At 38.3% G+C, this 21,866-nt stretch overlaps 1 protein-coding gene across 1 annotated transcript; it reads left to right on the forward strand.

Annotated features, from left to right (window-relative positions):
• Nucleotides 1–503: 503 nt before the first annotated feature.
• Nucleotides 504–21,358, forward strand: LOC119773625 (alpha/beta hydrolase domain-containing protein 17B-like). The gene is made up of 6 exons (XM_038270689.1): nt 504–699; nt 1,235–1,333; nt 12,165–12,663; nt 12,821–13,015; nt 15,500–15,679; nt 17,235–21,358. Exons 3-6 carry the CDS (start codon nt 12,179–12,181, stop codon nt 17,458–17,460), a joined length of 1,086 nt encoding a protein of 361 aa, XP_038126617.1. The 5' UTR covers nt 504–699; nt 1,235–1,333; nt 12,165–12,178; the 3' UTR covers nt 17,461–21,358.
• The last annotated feature ends 508 nt before the right edge of the window (nt 21,359–21,866 follow it).

Here is a 21,866-nt window from a genome sequence, read left to right on the forward strand (position 1 = left end):
GGAAGGAACAGTACACTGTATATATTTCTAATAGAATAGAATAGAATTCAACTTTATTGTCATTACACTGTCACAAGTACAACGCAACGAAATGTAGTTTGCATCTATTCAGAAGTGCTATACAGGATATAAATATTTGTTTACATGTGCGCAGAGACTTTGTATGTATTTATTATAAATGGTACATATAAACAGAGAGTAATTGTATGAGGCTATAGAATTTCTTTTTATATATATATATATATATATATATATATATATATATATATATATATATATATATATTTCTTTTTATATATATATATATATATATATATATATATATATATATATATATATATATATATATATATATATATATATATATATATATATATATATATATATATATATAAAACATCTTTAGGGTGTTCAGTATAAAATAGAAAGAGGTGATGATTTAATCTATGCAAAATAATATGCCACAATGGAAGGAGGATTTTAAATAACAGTGACGTCACTTCCGGATGAAGTCGGGATGTAGTAAAGAAAAAAAAAATCTGGTAGCTATGAATATCAGCTAGCTTGCCACCGACAATTGGTTGGTACACTTGAGTAGATCCATCCATGTCAAGGCACAATAGGGATTTCCGTAGTCCTGCGCCACTTGTGAACACATATAGGTGCTCTCCATCCCGGTTACCCGACTGCCGTGAATCGGTAAGTAGGTCGGTTTCAGACGGCCAAGCTAACGGACTAGCTGTAGCATCAACCACCGCTAGCTGGGTAACCTGCTAGCTGCAGTGATGGATGCAGATTTGACTGCTAAATACAGGGGCTGCTGATTATTAATTTGACTTCTTTTGTGTTGTTTTTCTGCTGACCTGACAGAACAGAATAAAACCAGCCCGTTATGTTATGGTTAAACATGTTGGACTAGCATACCAATGATTAAGTGTTTCTGCTGAGACATGGCTCTATTACTCCTATTTAAACCTTTTCAAAAGCATCTTATGTCCAGATTATTGCCCTTTGTTCATAACCATCAAAAATATTATTAACTGCTCTATTTGTAGAAATCATGTCTTTAATACAGTCTTTAAATCAGATTCAACTGGGTGGATTGTGGTTTTCTAAGTAGTATTTTTATTTTGTTATAACATTAAACTCGATTATTAGATGAAAGATGATTTATTCCTATTTCCCCTGGTTAAGTACACAGTTCAACTGCAACTAATTATTTTGTTTTCATCAGGACCTGGCTGGCTTGCTAAAGAGACTGCAGGACCTTGGTGCAGTGCTTTGCAACCTAACACCACCTCAACCTTCAACACTAAAGGATCTGTAAATCCAGGTATGTTTATCAGGTATTTTCCTGTTCCATTGGACAAGGTAAACATGATAGTAACGTTTCCAAAATTATTGTAAGTCAACAGAAACAATTCAATCTGATAGTGTGATAACTAGGGCTGAAACAATTAATTGTCATGAATCGATTATTGGATAATAATAAAAATAATCATTGAATAATCATTAAAAACTGTTGTTTTATTTTATCCAGTCTAGAATGAAACCAGTTAAACATTAACATATCTTTACCGTAAAATTAAAACCTAATCTGTCTTTGCATGAATAAAAATTCAAAATAAATGTAATCTTCTTGAATTAAAGAGAACTAAAAAATATATTTAAAATAGCCTTTTTTATTTCAGTCTTACAACTAAAACTTTTACAGATCAAATTGACACCTCAGTAGTTCAGTGGCGATGCATCTGTAAGCCTGTAGCCTATTTCACTGAATTTATTTTGGGTTGGAAGTTCCCTCGCTGTTGGGAGGATGTGACGTCAAGCTCGTGCATATTAAAAGCATCTTGGCAAACAATTGAAGCATTATAATCAAGATGGATTTTGTGGATACTAAGAGTGACTGGCATCCAGCTCAAGTCAGACACCAATGGCAACTCCACATAAGGTGAAAAAAGTAAAAGAATTTGTCAAGTACAAGTTTGAGCTATGAGAATGAGCAGGAAAGTCCTGCGTGTTTTCGTCACAAGTGTCAGTCTCATTAGGAAATTCTATAGTGGCTCTTTAAGATAGAAACAAGTTTTTAATTTTTGATAAAAAGTGGATCATAAATGCAGACTGTTAGATGCATTTCATTTAAAATGATTTGTTTTGTTTAATAATTAAACTTTATTGCTCTCTCACTTGAGAAATGTATCTCTGCATTTAACCCATCCCCTTGGGGAGCAGTGGGCTGCCACTGTCCCCAAAGAAAAACATTCACCCTTTTTAAGGAAATTGAAACACTGGATTCTCATACCAAATCTAAGTCTATTTATATTTGCAACATCATTCCGTAAAGAACAGCCCATACTAACAAATAAAAAGCTGTTTTTGAAGGGACGGCACGATCACTAATGAAGTTATTGAAGCAAACACAGAACTGTAGCAAACTCACTGTTTGCACATCTAAGCAAGGAGAGCCACATAGTATTTTAGTTTAACAGTAACAGTGATTGAGAATCAATTTCTCATGCAGCTGTGCAAATGGAACAACAGGTGGAATTAATTGGCAATTAGCAAGACATACTGAATAAATGAGTGGTTCTAAACCATGTTTAGACTTCATAAGTCCATGTCTCACGCTGTCAGGGTTACGCTGGTAACTGAGGGGTAACCCTGTGGAGAGTTTGTAGAGCTGCATCGTTTCATTTTATTTTACTGTGCACCTTTTATTTTGGCAGACATCATGTACCTCTCAAATCACTGTAGCCTTAGAAACAATTGCTTTAAAAGAGAAAACACATAAAACCTGAAACCTCAGTTACAAACGCATTAATAACAGAATATAATGTATATTGAAATTTCAAAAATGTCATATACTTCTTGTTAAATAAAATTATAATGCTTTATGTAGATTTTGAATGCTCCTTTTTAACATTATCAGTCATTTTATACAGGGTTCCTGCGGGTCCTTAAAAAGTCTTAAAAGGCATTGAATTCTTCAAAATAAAACTAAGGCCTTAATTGGTATTAAAATGTCTTAAATCAGTCTTTTGTAGTTCTTAATTTTTCAAACATCATAAATAGGATTATTTTTATTACGATTTATTTTATGTAATCTGAATAAAACATTAAAATTTACCCTTTTTTTTTTTATTTAAAAAAAATAACAGCTCGCCATTATTGGTTCCGTCCCGAATATGAGCAAGTGTAAATGTAACCAAAATTGTCTCCAGCCAAGAGTTTTCTCCATGGCTATAACCAGGGAACATACATGAGGCTCAGTGGATTTTATGCAAGAAGTCATTCAAGCTCGGAACGATGGGAATTAAGGCAGTGGAGTCGCACATGCGAAGCACGAAACACAAAGCGTCAAAATGGAGTTACCGAGAAACAGCCGGTATTTCTCTGTTTTATTCCACCCTTGTCTCTGCAACGCCTCCACTTATCACCAAATCAAACATACTAAGAAAACGATACAAAGAAAAATAGCTGCTAAAAAGACTTAGCACTGGTTATGTTGTGGCTTTAAAACTGATTTGTTTTGTTCCCTGCTAAAAAAAAGTTTGTGAATTCAGTTAAATAATTGTTAAAATATATCTGTCAGTTGTGTGTTTTTAGCTTTCCTCCTGTATGGGAAGCTTTTCAAAATTTGAAACATTAGTGCAGTGGTTTATGTTAAAATAAACCTTTGGGTTAAGTTGTCGCAAGCAGGTTTTTCTTGTGTTTCTGGTGAATTTGGTCTTAAATTTTTATTTCAAGTGGCATTAAAAAGTCTTGAATTTAACTTGCCTTATGCTGTAGGAACCCTGTTATAACTTGGATAATATTCTTTTTTCATAAATTGTAACCCTAAATCATTGATTTAATAGTACATGAATTGATGCCTCTGTCTTAATAAAATCTATAAATACTAGAATATAAATACTAAGATTGTATTCTGTCTGCAAGCAGGGTATGCATAACATGGTGGAAAAAAATACCCCAAGCCAAAAATATCACCATGTCTTATCAAAACAGACCGTAAACATGCTAGTGTTAAAACTAAGCTAACTCTGCATGAAAACATCAGCAGAAGCAACAATGAAGTTTGTTCAAGATTGTGGCTGTAGGTGTTTAGGCATTTATAGTGGTGTGAAACGGTTTTTGTTCCCCAACTGATGTTTTTTTGCACATTAGTCACAGGGTTTTCAGAACATCGAACAAACCTCAATATTAGTCACAGACAGCCCAAGTAAACACAATATGCATTTTAATAAAACTCTTTCTCTTAAAACTTCATTTTTTTGTCTACTTTGTTGTCATTTATTAACATCTTCATTTTTTTGATGTTCTGAACCAAGTGAGCCTGAGGCGAAAAATAAGAACTCTTTTTATTTACAACACTGTATATCTGTAGAAATAAAGGGCAACAGCAGAAAACCATTGAAATGCGTTTCACTCACTAGAAAAAAAATATTGCATTGACTGGAACATGAGTGAATGGAGTGTTATTTAACAATAGGGCAAGTTTCCCAGTGTACTAAAAGGACTTTATTTTATAGATAAGATGTTATTGGGAACTTCCTTTAGTATTTAACAGATTATTTCATTGATAAATGGCTAGGTAAATGATTTGCTGTTACATTAACATTAATTGTAATAATGATTCTTTGATATTTATATGCTTGAACTGAGTCTTGCCCTTGTGATGCCTTCCTACCCCTCTTGCACACACACTTGCTTTCTATCAATTAAATAATCAAAATTAGGATTTGCAGGAAATGCAGGTTGAGAATTTCACTAAATGTGTATTAATTTATTGTTACCTTTTAATGTTTTTTAATGCTCAGCTTGCAGTTGTAATGAGTGTTTACTCTGCCCTGTACTGATTAAGTATTTCTGGATATCAAGATTACCAAAAAAGAGAACTTTTCAGAAACAAGCCAGAATTAGGTAGGCAATAACATTGTTTGTGCCTTTCTGTTTTTAATTCTATCACAATAGGAAATTTGAACCAGTGTTTCTTGAGCCAAATTGATGTGTTTAAAGCTGTAGAGTGGTTTGCATGAAGCTGTGCAAATTGTTGAGACCTAGGGGTTTAAACGAGTTGTATGATTATGATCAAAATGGTTTATTGGAAAAAAGTAACTGCCATCTTAGAGATTTCTTTTTGTTTGGCTGATTTGTTCACTGAAGTGTTGCATATCGTCAGACAAACCTGAGGAGTAAAAAAACATGTTTAAATGGTCTAATTAAAGTGGAAAAATGCCATAGCCTTTTGTGAAACTCTGGGTTGCAAAAACTGTCATCAGCTATTTAAAAAAAAAAAAAGGCAATAAGTCTAAATTACTTTTTCGTAATTTTGATTCACCCTGGTGTTTTGCACCTTGCTGCAAACCGAAGCATGCTGGAGCGATAGGTAAAAAATAATGGGCCAACCTGGGCTTTAGAGTGGCACCAAAGGTTTTAATGGTATTGCTAAAAAAGATGTGATTTAAAAAAAAGTCTTAGTCACTAAAAGTCTTTCTGTTGGCTTTGCCAGGAGCTGTTAAGTTCTCATAGGGTCTTCAAAGGTCTCTCGGATAAGACCAAAAAACTGCAAAATATAGAAATGCAAAAAAGGAAAAAACTGTCTCTAATGCAGCCAGGGCTGAAGGGTAGAGTGGCAGTAGTACTTCTCAAATCTAGTTGCTACCTGCCAAAAAATCAGGAGGAGTAGCTAGCATTGGGCAGCAGCTGCAAGTGTCATGTGTCCCACTCCACTAAAATATGGTGTGTACTATGTTTTGCATGTTTTTTCAAACTAATAGTTTGTGCAATCATTAAAGGTTAGCCTCCGAAATGAAACATTCTTTGCATGCAGAGATATGCAACCATTATCAGTGTAGTAATGGGAGCAGAAGTTCTTTTGAATGAACGGAATACCTTTAGTTTACCTTTAGTTTATTAAAACAATTTGTTCAAAAGATTTGCTCCATGTCTGACTCTTTATTCGAATACATTTTTATTTCCTTTGAAGTTAAAAAAGAAAAAAGGCATGGCTTCATTCAGATGTAGTGTGGCATTTATAAAGCTTTGCTTTTTATGTTCCTTTACATTTAGATGAGGTATGACTTTGGTGACTAGCTAATCGTAGAATTTTAAATTGCCGGTAGCCCAGATTAGGACTGGGGAATAAATTGCATTTGCAATTCGCAAATTAACAAAGTGCTATTTTCAAACCGCAGAGGCACTCAATTTTAGTCTCACTGTTGCCCCCCTTACATTAGCCCTCTGAAACTGCTCTGTGCCTAGTTCGGACTAAGCTTGGATCAGTTAACCGTGCCTGGCTTGGTTCCTTACGACGATTTACACATCATGCTAGCACGGTTTCTTGCCTATTATTGGCGATACTACAGCTCTCAAAACGGGAATTACGCATACAAAAATGATGGCACCCATAACAGTCGGGAATAGGGATGGGGATCGTTAATATTTATTGATATCGATACCTTTATCGATACTCCTTATCGATCCGAGTCTTTATTGATACCACTATCGATACTTTTCTGTTATTTGGTGGAAAGACGATGCGAAAATATGTTTTTTAACAGAACTGGTATTGCTTTTATTGCTTAACAAGTGAGCATAACAAAAACTTTTCTAGCCTTCAATAAACATGGCTAATGTAATAGGCCACTTCGAAATGACATAAAACTAACTAGAATATATTTTCACAATTGTTGGTTAATGTATTGTCTACTGTCACTTTTCATCATGTTTTTAGTGATTAGGAAAATATTTAGCAAATAAATAATTGTATTTTAAATTAAATGTAATTTTTAATAAATGTTGGCATCAGTAGTTTAATTATATATTCTAAAATAATTAGAGCAATATACAACTGTATTACTCATGTTTCTCGCCAAAAACTCAATTTCCCTTTTCTTTACGTTACACTTGAACGCATCATGATAACCTAATTGTCGTTTTACTGAGCCAATCTGAACACATCATCACGCAGCACGTCTGAAACTTTATTTACTTTTCAAGCTAACTAGCTTGTATGCTGCCGGTTACAACACGGATTTCACAATTACTATTTTACAAGCTACAAAGTCTGTGTGCGCGCTTACCAGTGGTACTCTGAGTGGATGATGAAGACGGGCCCGACTGTGGTGCGGCAGCAGGAGGAGGAGGAGTCTTTTCCGTTCAGCCATCCTCGAGTCGCGAGCAAAGTTAACTGCCATACTTCACTTGTTTTACTTTTAATATCTGTTTGCTTACAATTTCATTCCAAAACATTGGTGGAAATGCTTCAGTGATTGGATTGATTAGATTTAAATGCTGTGACGCGACTCGAGGGAGTTACAGGACTTCCGGGAGAAAAAAAACAAAAAACGACCAGACTCGATAGTGGTATCGATAAGCCCAAACGTTATTGATTTTCGGGTTTTGAAAAAAGTGGAACCGGGTCCTTGATAGAACCGGGTTTCGATCCCCATCCCTAGTCAGGAACTTATGTGCCTGGCTAGAGCATAACTTCCTAGCTTTAGCTAGCCGTTGCCTCTCCTAGCAGGCTTCTCTGATGTATCACCATCCTACTCCTGGGCAGCTATACCCTTTATCCTGCCAGCATTCTGTTTTCCCAGCGGACTTGCCGATCTTCCGCTGTGCTCTTCGGACCCTCCACAGTTAGCCTCTATAGCTACCCCCGGCCAGCTGTAGCCTCTCCCCGCTTGCGCTGCTCCTCCTGAGCTAGCATTGGCAAGCTGCTGCCTACTATCTCCCCTCTGGTGTGGGCTCCCCCGATATCTCTTCTTATTTCCAGAGGGGGTCATGGCTGGCAGACCCTTACCAGCCGGTAAGATTTCCTGCTGTTTCTGTCTTGAGCTCAACCATGGGCTCAAACAGGAGCCCGCTCCATCTGAGCCCATTGGGTCATGATAGGTGGCGGTACCGCTGATAGTTACCCGCATCCAGAACCTACCGTATTTTCACGACCATAAGGCGCACCGTACTAAAAGGCGCACTCTCAGTTATGTGTCCCATTTCTGTATTTAACACACACATAAGGCGCACCGGACTATAGGGCGCGTTTTTTATATACAGGTACATGTCCTCTACTACCTTTAAATACCTATACTGCGTATTTAAAAATACAGCGGGGGCAAAACTGAGTATGACTGTGCTTTATTCATGTATTTATTACAAAGTATTAATCAAACCTGGGAGCCGTGAGACAGACACATCGCAGATGACACAGCGCTGTGATCACTCCTAAATTAACTTAAAATCCTGAAACCTGCCGACGGAATATGTTCGCTTTTATTACCGGTATCCTGGTGCCTGCAGTTTAAATTATTTAGATGAAAAACACCTGCCAGCCGCCGCATGAACCCGGACGCTGCCCAGCCTAGAGGCTGCTGATGAAGGGATTTTTACTGCCGGTGCACCGCTGGTATGTGGGGGTCTGAGCGGCTCCGACAGAAATAGATAATCTGGATGAACTGACTGCAATTTTGAAGTTTTCAGGTGGACTTTCTCACTTAAAAACATATTTATACTTATTTATTCCCACTGATCACAGCAAATATAGCTGCAAGATTTAGATTATTTAGATGAAAAAACACCTGCCAGCCACCGCGGTGAAACCAGAGGAGACCCGCCCAGAGGCTGCTGTTGAATTAAGTTTTCAGGTAGAAAAATAGAGCGGGAGCAAAACTGAGTATGATTGTGCTTTATTCATGTATTTATTACAAAGTATTAATCAAACCCATCAAAGTCATCATCCTCTGTTTCTGAATTAAACAGCTGCGCTAAATCAGACATGCCAGTTTCCCCTTCTTCGCTGTCAGAGTCACTTTCAGTGCAGCGCGGCTCCTCAGAAATGATGCCGGCTTTTGCGAAAGCTTGAACAACAGAGCCAGCAGACACGTTAGTCCAAGCATCTACAATCCATCCGCAAACGGTGGCGTAACTTGCCCGGCGCTGCCTTCCACTTTTCCTGAAACTGTGGTCTCCGTCGGTCATCCATCGCTCCCACGCCGCTCGCAGCCTTACTTTGAACGGGCGCTTCACACCGATGTCGAGCGGTTGAAGTTCCTTTGTCAGACCCCCGGGATAACGGCGAGCACAGCGTTCATTTGATTCACCTTTTTTTTCACATCGGCTGTGAGATGGGCACGCAGCGATGGTGATCCGTGGAAAAAACCACCTGGTCTCCTCACATACACCTGCCTCAGCCACGCTTTCATCATCTCCTCATCCATCCAGCCTTTTTCATTTGCGTTCATATGTCATCAGAGCGCTGTGTCTGTCTCGCTGTCAGCTCCCAGATCAGCTTCTCTGATTGGTTGATGCGGCGCGTCCAGCAGCAAAACTTCAATTTTTCCATCTCGAGCAGCAGCAGCGCGTTGGCGGTGCGTCAGATGCTTAAACGCTCCCGACCGCAGCGCCTGCTGCTCAAAACGCGCTGCGGGACCTTTTGCTGCACCTATACGCGCGTCAACCATTGACTTTGCATGTAAACTCGCTGCTTCTGCTGCACCAGCTGGGTCCGGTTCACACCGATGTCGAGCGGTTGAACAGCGAGCACAGCGTTAATTTGTTTCCCCATGTTTTTCACATCAACTGTGAGATGGGCACGCATGGAGTTACATATTTACAGCGATGGTGATGAGTGGAAAAAAAACACCTGGTCTCCTTACATTCAGCCACTCTTTCATCATCTCCTCAATGAGGAGGTCTCAAAAGTGGCAGTTACAACACACATAGGGCGCACCGCACCATAGGGCGCACCGCACATTTTGAGGGAAAAAAAAGACGTTTAGGTGCGCCTTATAGTCGTGAAAATACGGTACCCTAGATTCCCCGTAATCGTTCCGTCTATGGAAATGGTGAACCCAGGAACCCAAACAGCTTTAGTTGTTTATTACTGATAAATATTTATGACTGATCCAAAAGGTATAGTTTAAAGCAGCCATGTTCAAAGTCAGTCCTTGAGGGCTGTTGTCCTACAGGTTTCAGTGTTTCTTGGCTTCAACAGAGCTTGATTCTAATGATTAAAGTTCAGAAAATGCCTATCACCGACTGCCAATGGAAGTCTGCTGTGCTGCAGGGAAACCTCTGAAAGCTGCAGGATAGGAGCCCTGGAGGACCGCCTTTGGACACCTCGGTTGACAGTTTGCATTGCTTTTAATTGTGGTCTAAACTAATGCGACTATCAGGTGCATCCACTACTGCACCTAAAGGATGAGGCCGGAGGTGAGCCACCATAGATTAAAAGATCTTGCTGTAGAACCAAAACTGTTAAAGAGGGTTTCTAAGTGGTACTTTTTATTGATTAATGAATTAATCTAAGTTGATTGATCATATCGGTCAACTAATGGTTAATTCCAAAGCTGCTATTTTCTTAAGATAGGCAAAACACTTATGATATCCAATGAACAGAAATGTAAAGCAATTATTAAAAGATATGATTTGTTGCTCTGAAATGCTATCAGAATATTTGTCACTTTATTTCATTTAAGTGGACATTGTGAAATAGCTCTTTGTTTTTAATGTAGTTCATCATTCAGTGCTGGTAGAGACTTTGAGAATTAAGTAGCATCAGAACCCAGAGGCTCTGGTTGCTCTCAGAATAAGATGACCAGATTTTTAAAAAAAGCAAGTGTGAGAAATAGGATACTTATAGAGGAAAATGCAGGACTAACGCTGCTTTTGTGACTCACTTTCACTGTGTTGCTTTATTTTGCGGCTTCACTTAATATCATATTGAAAAATGACTTTAATTACAGCAACCTTCACCAAAGCTGTGTGAAAATTTCATTATACTCACCCAATTATGAGCCATTCTACAGTCTTTGTTGCTGCAGTGCTTTTTTGTGTTTATGAAAAGTGCAGGTGAATATTCAATTTTATTTTTCTTCCCTAGTTTAACCCAATCATATGCGGGGCATTGGTTTGATCTGAGGGACAGCAGGAGGGAAGTGAAAAATTCGTCATAGTGTCGCACAAATCAGGAAGTCTTATCATCCAATCTTAGAAGAATGTTAAAATTTGGCTACATGACGGGTAGACTGACTTGCTAAAAATGCTCAAATTGAACCTTCAAGTTAAAAACAGCTCACTTCTATAGGTATTGCAAACTTCCAATATATCATTCAAACCTCTGGTGTTCTCCTAGGATCAGTCCTTGGACTTATTTATATGTCCTCCTTCATGGACGTCAGTTTGTTTTGCTGGACTTTTTACTGTCCAAAAACAATGTTACGCTACGGTACGCAGACAGTCGTGGAGCATTAGGACAAAGTGGAAAAACGGGTCTGGGATTGAACGGTCACAGCGCTGTTGAAGTCCTACCCGCTGCCGTAATTAGTGCTGTAGGGTCACACGTCTTTATCTCTCCTTTCTGGAGCATTTTGGATTTTTGAGATAAAGGTCCAGGAGTTACGGTCTTATAGAAATACATACGTCTGCAAAAATACAACAGTGAGGGAGTCTACTGCTGTAAATTTTGAACTTTTTCTTCTCTTGGCTCACGTAATTTAGAAGGGTTGTAATATGAGGTGTATTAATTTACACAAATCTTTGAATAAGTGTGCGTATGTTTGTGTGAGTGTTGGTTTATTAGACTCACTGCCATGATGTAAGAGACTTCTTTAAAAGTCAAAGTGTAAGTTACATTCAAAGAACTGTGTAACACCCATCCTAAAACACCTTCACTGCTCCATAAAGCAGCAAATCCACTTCAAGATCCTCCACTGCATTTTAAAGCTTTCAATAACATTGTAAAGTGTACTTGCTTTATTAAGTGTTGATAAGTCAAATGTATTATTGTTATATTTTATCATCAAAAAGGAAAAAAATACTATCTCTGAATGTGATTTTATATATCAAAGCTCATAATAATTGTAAAATTGTGTTTTTAATCTACATGGATTGTCTCACCCGAATTCTCAAATTGTTAATTTCATGCATCTATATATTTTGTCAGGAGAGGGATAGCAGAAATACAAGACAAACACAGAATAACTACTAGAAAACCCACTGAACTAATCTATAATTGTGATATAAAAAAATACTTGCGTCCAATCTCTTATTGAAATGTTATACAGCTATCCAGATATACTTAGGATTTTTCCGTCTATAGAAAGACTTGAATTGGATTGTTTTTTCCCCCAGAAGTTTTAACATCTACTGTTTTCCCTCTTTAGATTTGTGCCAGAAGATGAACGGCTTGTCCATACGAGAGCTATGCTGCCTCTTTTGCTGCCCCCCTTGCCCCAGCCGCATTGCAGCCAAACTGGCCTTTCTCCCTCCAGAGCCCACCTATGCTTTACTCCCTGACCCAGATGCTGGATCTGGAGCAACAACTGTCTCTACCGCCAACTCTGGGGCTGCTCCCTCCTCCCTCGGAGCTCCAGGACTGCGTTCGCGGCTGGGTAATTCCAGTGGATCAGATCGAGGAGGAGGAGGAGGAGGAGGAGGTGGTGGTGGTGGTGGTAGTGTTGGGGGAGCAGGCGGCAGTGGTGGGGCTGCCAGCACCAGCAGTAGTATCAGTGGGCCAGAAGGCAGGTGGAAGTTGCACCTCACAGAACGAGCAGAGTTTCAGTATTCACAGAGAGAGCTGGATGTGACTGATGTGTTCCTGACCAGATCTAGCCGAGGGAACAGGGTGGGATGCATGTACATCCGCTGTGCTCCCAATGCCAGGTGAGACATGAATCACCACTGAATGTGCTCAGATACACACTTCATAAACATATATGGTGTAAGCAAGCCATCTGGATTAGTGTCTGTTTGTTGGTTTTATTTCGGGCCCCGATTAACGTTTTTTCTTCCATCCTTTTATTCCCTTCCTCTCTCTCAGGTTCACGGTGTTGTTTTCTCATGGCAATGCCGTAGACCTCGGCCAGATGAGCAGTTTCTACATTGGTTTAGGTACACGCATCAACTGCAACATCTTCTCCTACGACTACTCAGGCTACGGTGTTAGCACTGGCAAACCATCTGAGAAGAACCTTTACGCAGATATTGATGCTGCATGGCATGCCCTGCGCTCCCGGTAAGGAGCAAAGATAGGTTTTATTTACCTGTGAGACAAACGACTGTCAACCACTGGCTCAATATAGTTTAATCAGTTATGTTATCAGACATTATGCAAAGCTCTTGGTGGCTCTTACTGTAACTCATATGAAAATTGTATACATTTTTGACGGTTAAACCATAATCTTTATTTCTGATCATGTTCATTTAGCTTTTTAAGACAGAAAATGTAGAGTAGACTGTTATTGTCTTATATTGATAATAACTTTTAGCAGTTAAGAAGTTATGAGTTCCCATTGGTCTCCTGAATTGTAACTAGAGCTTTAAAAACAAAAGTTTCTCCAGATGTATATGTCCCACATGCCTGAAATAGAAGTGTTCCATGTACCATCTGGCTAGGCCATGATCATCATGGCTTCCAGGCAATCAAAAATAGCTTGTATTAATGTTATTGACCAGTTTGTAGAGAAGAAAACCTCCACAAAATCACTGCTGACCCAAATAAGACAGAGCAGGAAGAATGTTGCAGACAAACTGCCTCTGATATCCAGCTCTGACATAGTTAATTATTTTACATTTTTACGACCGTGGACGTGTTTTCTCACTACACTGCAAGCTAGAAAGTGCTCCTCACCAGGAATGAGTCTTAATACCTAACTATTTAATTGGCAACGATAGCTAGCAGCGACACACTGCTCAAAATGACCAGCGGCATTGACCTGCAGTGTCTTTACTGCTCCCTCCACCTCACTAACCGTTGTACAGTGAGAGAAGAAATGGTGCAAATTGCCCAACTACACTTGTTTTGGAGGCAAACTCACCCAATGGCAGTGCGGCTAGTGAAAGCCTTTTGTCAAGAGAAGTGTAGCAATAGATATGCTCTACTATAAAGGCTGTAACCCAGCATGAGCACAGTTGGTAAATAAATGGAATCCTTAAGTAGTTAAAATAACACATGTCTCTCATCTTCGAACAGTAGTTCACTCCACATGAAAAAGCCTTTCCTAGCTTAAAAAAGGAATCTGTTGTCAAACAAAAGAATTATAGAGTACCTACCAACATGGCAGTTAGCAACAGATTGAATCCTGGTATCTGATTTCACATGGGAACTACAGTATGTACCATTATATTCATTTGTTTAGTTTTTATTTTCATATAAAGAGTAACATGCTGACCAGTAAATGATTTACCATGCTTAGGACTTTAAAAAAGTAAGATTTTTGGTTAAGCTTGGCTAGGCTTAACTTGAGACCTAGATTTTAATTCTACTTTTAGTACTACCAGAGATGCACCAGTCAATCTATTGGCCAATGGCGATACAACAAAAACACACTAATATCAGCTGGCCAATGTATCACTCTATAGTTATTTGTAACTCAACAGATTTTTCTTTAGGAAAAACAGACGTTTACAATTCTGCTTAACAAATACATTCAAATACTTGCAGCCTTTCAATTATGCGGGTCTGGGTCACAGGGTCAGCAGGGACTCCTAGGCTTCCCTCTCCCCGGACATCACCTCCTCTGGGGGGAGTCCAAGGCGTTCGAGGGCTGGTTGAGAGATGTAGTCTCCCCAGCGTGTCCTGAGCTGTGTCCTGGTCCTCCTCTTGATGGGACATGCCTAGAAAAAAACACCCAAGGGAGGCATCCAGGGGTCATCATAGGCAAATATCTGAGTCATCTCAGCTGACTCCTTGATGTGGAGAAGGGTCTCTACTTTGTGACTGTCCCGTATGGCCTAGCTCCTCACCATATCTCTTAATTTTTTACCCTTTTCGGGACGATTTTCCAGTTGTGCAAGAATTTTTTGATCGGGCCGAGTTTCAGCCTGATGGTGCATACTACATCATCTAGTATACAGGGGGCAACGAGGGGCGATTAGAAAATCGAACATGTTTGGAATTCTGTCGACCGTCATAAGGTTGCATCAGAGCGTAGGGCCGCGCAGTGTGAGAATATGCACCGTGAGCTGTGAACTTTTAAACTGTTTTTTGTCATACAGTTACTGTAGCTGTGTGCAACGATTGAAAATATCGAACAGTGTATGTCCAGCTTTAGGGAAGATAATTTCAGATGCTTGTGTGCAGGATCTCTGTCCTTCTTTCATGATAGTAGGTAACGGTGAGAACGTAGAACGACCAGTATATCGAGAGCTTTGGCTTTTCACTCGACTCTCTCTTCACTGCAAATACAACCAAATACTAAAGGGAAACTAAATTATTGTCTTTTTTTTATGTTGTATAAAATAAAATTTTAAAACATAGTTTAGTTTAGTCACACAGGTGATGTTCACAGTTTGCTGTTTATGATGGTTCTAAGGGCATAATCCTCAGTGTGTGTGATGAAAGTGCTTTAACTTTGATCACACACTGTTGATCAAAGTCACACATGTACACATTTAAAATAGCAACAACTGGTAATTTGTCAAATTCATATAATCTAAGCTAAAGATCTTTTTTTTTTTTTTTTTTTTTTATTCTGAAATGTTTTGGCTTGTCTTTTAGGTATGGCATCAGCCCTGAAAATATCATCCTGTATGGACAGAGCATTGGCACAGTGCCCACAGTAGACTTAGCGTCGAGGTTCGAGTGTGCTGCAGTGGTCCTTCATTCTCCTCTCACCTCCGGCATGAGGGTGGCCTTCCCTGACACAAAGAAGACTTACTGCTTTGATGCATTTCCCAAGTAAGTTCCTTACCTCAGGCACAAAACAGAAAGTTCATGCAGGTTTTTTAAATTCAGCTATTGCAAAAAACACATAACACATTTACGAATACAAAAAAATTCCATATCTATATAGTTGTATTTCTGTTATATTCATGAAAAAACAAAAGTTAAACCTAAGTTTTCTAGATTTTTATTACATTATTTGTCCATTTGAAACTCTTTGCATACCATTTAAGACTATTATTTTCAAGGAATCAGTGTTTAATCTGAGATGTTTTTGTTTTTATTGCATTTGTGTAAAAGTGGATATTTTAAATGATAAATATAAATTTAAAAATAATAATCAATAACTTATTATAGTTATTTAAATAGAATTCTATTCAGTTGTGTGTAAAAACAGAAAAAAAATCAACCATCATCAAAACAAAAGAAACTTTTTTTTTTTTTTGATTGTCCAAAAATAAGCCTTTATTGAAACTTTCCTCTGGTGAACCTCAGCTGCATAAATCTTTTACAATTAGATCTAGGCTGCCCGGAAATTTGCAGCCTATAGCTTTACAGTGTATAATGCAAATGAATTCTGGCAAAAGAAATAAAAATACTTCTATCCCTTGGGGATAAGATTAGATTTCATTAATTCTTTATCTCAGTTTTTCATTCAAAGCTTAAAAGATTAAAGCAACAATTCGTTACTTTTGTCCCCAGAGTAATTGGAGATATATTAAATAATTTATAGTTCGGTGTACATCTCTTGAACTGTATCAATGTTCTGTGCAGGCTGCCCTTCTTAAAAACCCACCTGTGTAACTTAAGAGGGTTGCATCCATTACTAAATGATTAATGTGACTCAGAGCGCAGCTTTCTCCTAGTCTGAACGCCCCTTTAACAGGAGAACTAACGCAGCTCCAAGTCTTTGTTAGGCAACAAAATAGATTTCACATTTACCTGATCAGACATACTTTTGATTCTCTGATGCAGGATCTAATCTAGGGGGGAATGTGGCTTTGTCTTTAAAACTAACTTCATGAATTCTCAGTCTGATAGTTCAAAGTGGTCTGCTGTCAGATTCTGCTGCCATGCAGCCTAAACCTGCAAGTTACAGGCCTAGTCCCCCTAGTGGCTAAAAGGTTTATTAATGCTTTAAGTAAATAAGCTTTTTATATATATTTTTTTGTTATGGTAACTTATGCGCTACAATAATTCAGAATATTTCAGTTTAATGTTTTAGCTTCTGGTTAAGTTTAGAATATTTATTGCTGGCTTTTCTATTTGCTAACTATATGCATGCAAAGTTGCATTAAAATAATACAAATTTTATAACACACATTTGACTTCCCCTGGTTAAATCTTTTTCACATTTATTTATGTATTTTTTTACTGTAGCCTCAGTAGGAAATACTTCAAAAACTCCATATCAATGCAGTAATGTTCTTTATTAGAGAACATCTAAAGATTTTTTCTTTTTTCAGCTGCAGTCTGTCATATTTGGAAGTCTTATCTTACTTTAAATATGACTGAAATGCACTTAACCCCATAAAGCAGTACTCCATAAATCTCTCAAATTGTCTTCCAGCATCGAAAAGGTTTCAAAGATCCCATCTCCAGTGCTCATTATTCACGGCACAGAAGACGAGGTGATCGACTTCTCTCACGGCCTTGCGCTGTTCGAGCGTTGTCCCAAGGCCGTGGAGCCCCTGTGGGTGGAGGGGGCCGGCCACAACGACATCGAGCTTTATAGCCAGTATTTGGAGAGGCTACGGCGCTTCATCAACCAGGACCTGGCTGCACAGCACGCCTGAGAAAAATCCGCCTCTCCGTGTTTGTATCTCTGACACTGTGTATGTGCATGTGTGAAAGGGTGGGTGAGCATGTTTGCAATGGATGTGTGTGTGTGGGTGTGAATTTGGTCACATCTGTGTGTCTTTAAAGCAGCACAGCACCTACAGGTTCAACGCAAACACAACCTGTGTTCAGTTTCCTGTTTTTAAAGGTGACTAAATTTTTTAAAACCTCATTAGCTTTATACATTTGTACAGTGTTGGTGAAACACACACAAAAAATATAGATGAAGTCATTTCAGAGTGGAAGTATTGAGCAGTTTCAAAGAAGATTTTAAACTTGGTGACGTAATTAGGTAGATAAATGAGAGATCATGTCCAAAAAGGCACACAGATGTAAATCTGAAGGTTGGTGAATATGCTGCGTGTCCAAACAACTGGGCACACATTAGTATGCGTGTGTGTATGTGTGCAGAAATGAAGGACATCCTGATGACTTGGAAACTAGAATAGTGGAAGGCTAACGAGGACATCAATATTGATGTTACGTTTTTTTTTTTTTTATCTTGTAATTTGTGTGTAATGAAGAATACCTCCACAGTGACTAGCTCTCTTTTCCAATGGACAAATACTGATCAAGCATGCACCCCCTCCCACTAATTGTTTACCTTTTTGATGGATATCAGTCTGACTGCCAGGGCATTCCCAGGTTTTTTCTAACACTAACCTACTTTCTGTGGTTTTGGGGTTTGTTTCCAGCCTTCTTGTTCCAGTGCTTTTGGAATAGCCTGAAATCCTTTCACAGCTGTCTCATAATTTCCCTCATTAATTCTCAAAAGGCCAACTTCCATGTCATTGCCAGTCCTCAGCTTTCCACTAAAGCAGCAGAAACATGTTTCAGGGAATGAATTAGATTTTCCTATTTAAAGAATATTCATTTCCTAGTTCTATTTGAAGTGCACAGCTGCTTTGCCTTTTTACCATCTTATTCCGAGTAGATGATCTAATAGGATTTAATTAGAAATTTGCAGACACTTCAGGAAGTGGCTGTTCCTGAACACGAACCAGTCAAGTAGATAACACCTCATAAAAGTCCAGCATGTCTGACGTGGAAGGGTGGTTGGTGTGTGGAGGTCTGGGCAGAAGTTTACTTGCATTAATGATGCTTGGACGTTCTGTAAAAAAATAAGGTTTAAACTATTCTTGTTTCAGGGTGGAATGGGACAAAGTGGAAGCTAATTTTTTTAATTTTTATTTTTTTAAATGATTTGGAAATAGCTTCCTATTCATTGTTCATGTAAAATATGCTGTAGTCAGTTAAAACACGTTTACGTCTTTAAAAAGCTTGCTCCAAAATCATGGCTGAATATTTTAAAAACTCTTTTCAGGAATAAAACAGATCATTTAAAGGTATTAGTGTCTTATTACAGACCCAGCTTTTAAATATATTCCATTATTTATTCAGTACTTGGATTTTTTAACCAGGTTTGAGGTCCAGCCCATTTCAACCGTAATGTTAATGCCTGTTCTTTTAACTTGATGCTGGGGTAAAATGTCAAAGTACGAAACAACTCCACATTTCAACCATAAATCTGTTAATATCTGGTTAAAAGTAAAAAAAAAATTGGAGTAAACCCCTCATTTTAATTATCAATCAACATTTTGATCAATGTGCAGCATGATTGGCTCATCAGTTTGGTTCACAGTGTGTAAAAGGTTATTTTTTTTTTTTTTTGACTCATTCAAACATTATTTTAACAGCTTTTCCTCCTCTGACCATGAACTGTTCTGATGTGAAACAATCAGCTTATCCATCTAGACATCTGCAAATATTGATATAAAGTCATTTCAGTGATACTATTTTCAGCAGCTTTCTCTTGCAAACAAATTCATTGTTTTCTGATTGACAAACAAAACAAATGCAGATGGTTTTTCCAATACCAAGTCAGAATTGTAGCTTTATGGTAACTAAAATGATTATAAGTTCATCCCATTATCCAGTGTAAGTAGATATTTGAGCTTTGTGCAGCTAGTGTAGTTCGTGTTTTGAAAAAGTGAAGTAGAGTGTTATATATCCTTCCGCCCAGGGAAAAGAATGGTTCGAATGCATTATTAAAAGTTTAGAATAAATCTAACATTTCTTTGAATGCTTTACATGTAAACTTTTAACAGGTACTCAAAATGTTTTAGTTTTTTTCCCCCCCCGTTATGGTTTGCTGTGAAATCAACCAGCTGTCTCCAAATAATCCTGTCCCTTCAGTTTGCCCCTGGTAGAAGTGCAGTAAAAACGTTTGTTAAATGTTTAAACAGCCCGACTTGCAGCTTAAGGTGAGCCCTTTCAGAGCTTAACGCTTCGGTCCACCTGATCCAACAAAACACCGTGAATAACTTCCATTTCTACTCACCTATACCGTGCATAAACTGAGCTCCGCTGGTTAGCGCTGATCATCCTCTAACATTTCTGAGTTGCCCATCGCAGGACGTTTACTAGTTGAATTTTAGTGTTGATGTAATTAAGTTGTTAAATGTTTTGGATGTTTCATAATCATGCGTCTTGATGTTGGGACTAACGATGTGATGGAGATCAGGTGCCAGGATGGGATCTAGCTTCCTGTACCTTCCTGTTTGGTTTCCTCCTCTGGCCCTAAATGTACAGAAGCTCTCTTGTGGCTGGCAGCACGCTGCAATGTCTGACACAAGCCATACTTGAGCCTCGTCACTGTTGGTGTGGTGCAGGTTCCACCACACGTACGCACACACGCACATTGACATACACACACAAACACAACATACACACTATATATATTTACACATTTATATATATATATATATCTGATCTAGCATGAAAAAGCAGGTCTTAAGTTCAGCACTATTGTACAAAGCATCCAAAGTGTAACAAGGGTATAAAATGTACATGTGTGTCTTTTTTGTTACCATTGACTGTTTTAAAGGAAAGCATCATTGGATGCAGGTTTTCCTGTTTGGAGAAGTACTATCAGGTCCTGGTGTAGTACAAAGTGTTTGCTGCACAGGAGATCCATCTACTTCAGTGATAGTGGCTGCGTTGCATCGAAGGGAACATTTATTAACCGGCACTGACCTGATTGCTCCTTTTTGGGAGCGCGAGTGGGTCTAGGGAAGCATCAGAAAAACATTTTCTGAACACCACTCACCTCCTGTCTGCTCAAACAGGGGCTTTTTTTTCTGTTCTCATCCTGTGCTTTGTGTATATGATATTTGAATTATTGAAACCTGTTACATTTTCAAACTCAGAAACTGAGTCAGAAGAAGTTGGGAGTTAAAAAAAATAATGAATCGCTCTCTTGAAGTAAAATTATTGCTCAGTTTTCTGACGGGGTGGGGGGGTCTGGGAGACGTTACTGGGTTTGAAACGTGCCGTTTATGGTGCACCATTATGGTTGATATGTCATATCCTCTGGCCTTGAATGTTTGACGGGGGAGGGAGGGAGGGTGGGTTAAGCAGTAAAAACTGTATGCATGTCTGTTGTGTTTTGCAGAGCAAATGATTGGATGGAGCATAATCTTTTGTGTTGTCAATGTGAGGATTAAGCTGAATTCATGACGTTGAACATTAAAAATCCCCCCCAAAAAAAACAAAAAGGGAAAAAAAAAAGTACATTTATCTGAAGTTTTTTAATGCCGATACTAACTGATGTAATGTTGATTTTTGTTCTAGAGGTTGACTGGGTAAGATGTTGGGGAGGGGGGGTGTAGAACCTATTGGTAGACCGTTTATATGCTTATTGTACTTACCTGTTCTTTTCTTTGTATTATAATTTGTAATTTTATGTTGCCTTTTTTGACCTGAGAATATGATGTACTGAAACAAATTCAAGGGACTGAATCTTGACCTTTTTATGGAGAACAAAATAAAATCACTTAAGTACAAAATGTGAAATCGGGTGCTTTGAATAATTTATGGTTTATAAGTTAACATTTATTACACAAACTGTTCATTTACATAGAAATGCAAATATTTGTGTGCACATTTAAAACTGCTGCCTTGCCGGAAGTGAAGAATGCCGAAAATGCTAAACTGTAAAGTTATATTTAAATAAATCATTAAATGCAGGTAAACAGAACACATCAATTTAACATTTTTAGGCTTTTTTTTTTTTTTAACAAAAGCTTATTCATTTAGATCATGATTATTATGGGGAGGGGGGTGTAAAAAAAAAAAAAAAAAAAAAAAAAAAAAAAAAAAAACCTTTTAGCTTCTGCATTTTAATAGGTTTTATGGTCTAACTAGTTATGGGTGCCAAATGCTATTGTCACCCTGGGTTTGGTGGATCTGTAGGGGTTGACTGCCCTCTGCTGGTCAGATCATGTCACTAACAAAGTATAGAAATTCCATCCACAAAAAGCTTGATACAGTACATGCAGTATTTGGGGCTAGAGGGGGGGGG

Source organism: Cyprinodon tularosa, unplaced genomic scaffold, assembly GCF_016077235.1.
Source record: "Cyprinodon tularosa strain WSP-4 unplaced genomic scaffold, ASM1607723v1 ctg12, whole genome shotgun sequence".
NCBI classification, from domain to species: Eukaryota; Metazoa; Chordata; class Actinopteri; order Cyprinodontiformes; family Cyprinodontidae; genus Cyprinodon; species Cyprinodon tularosa.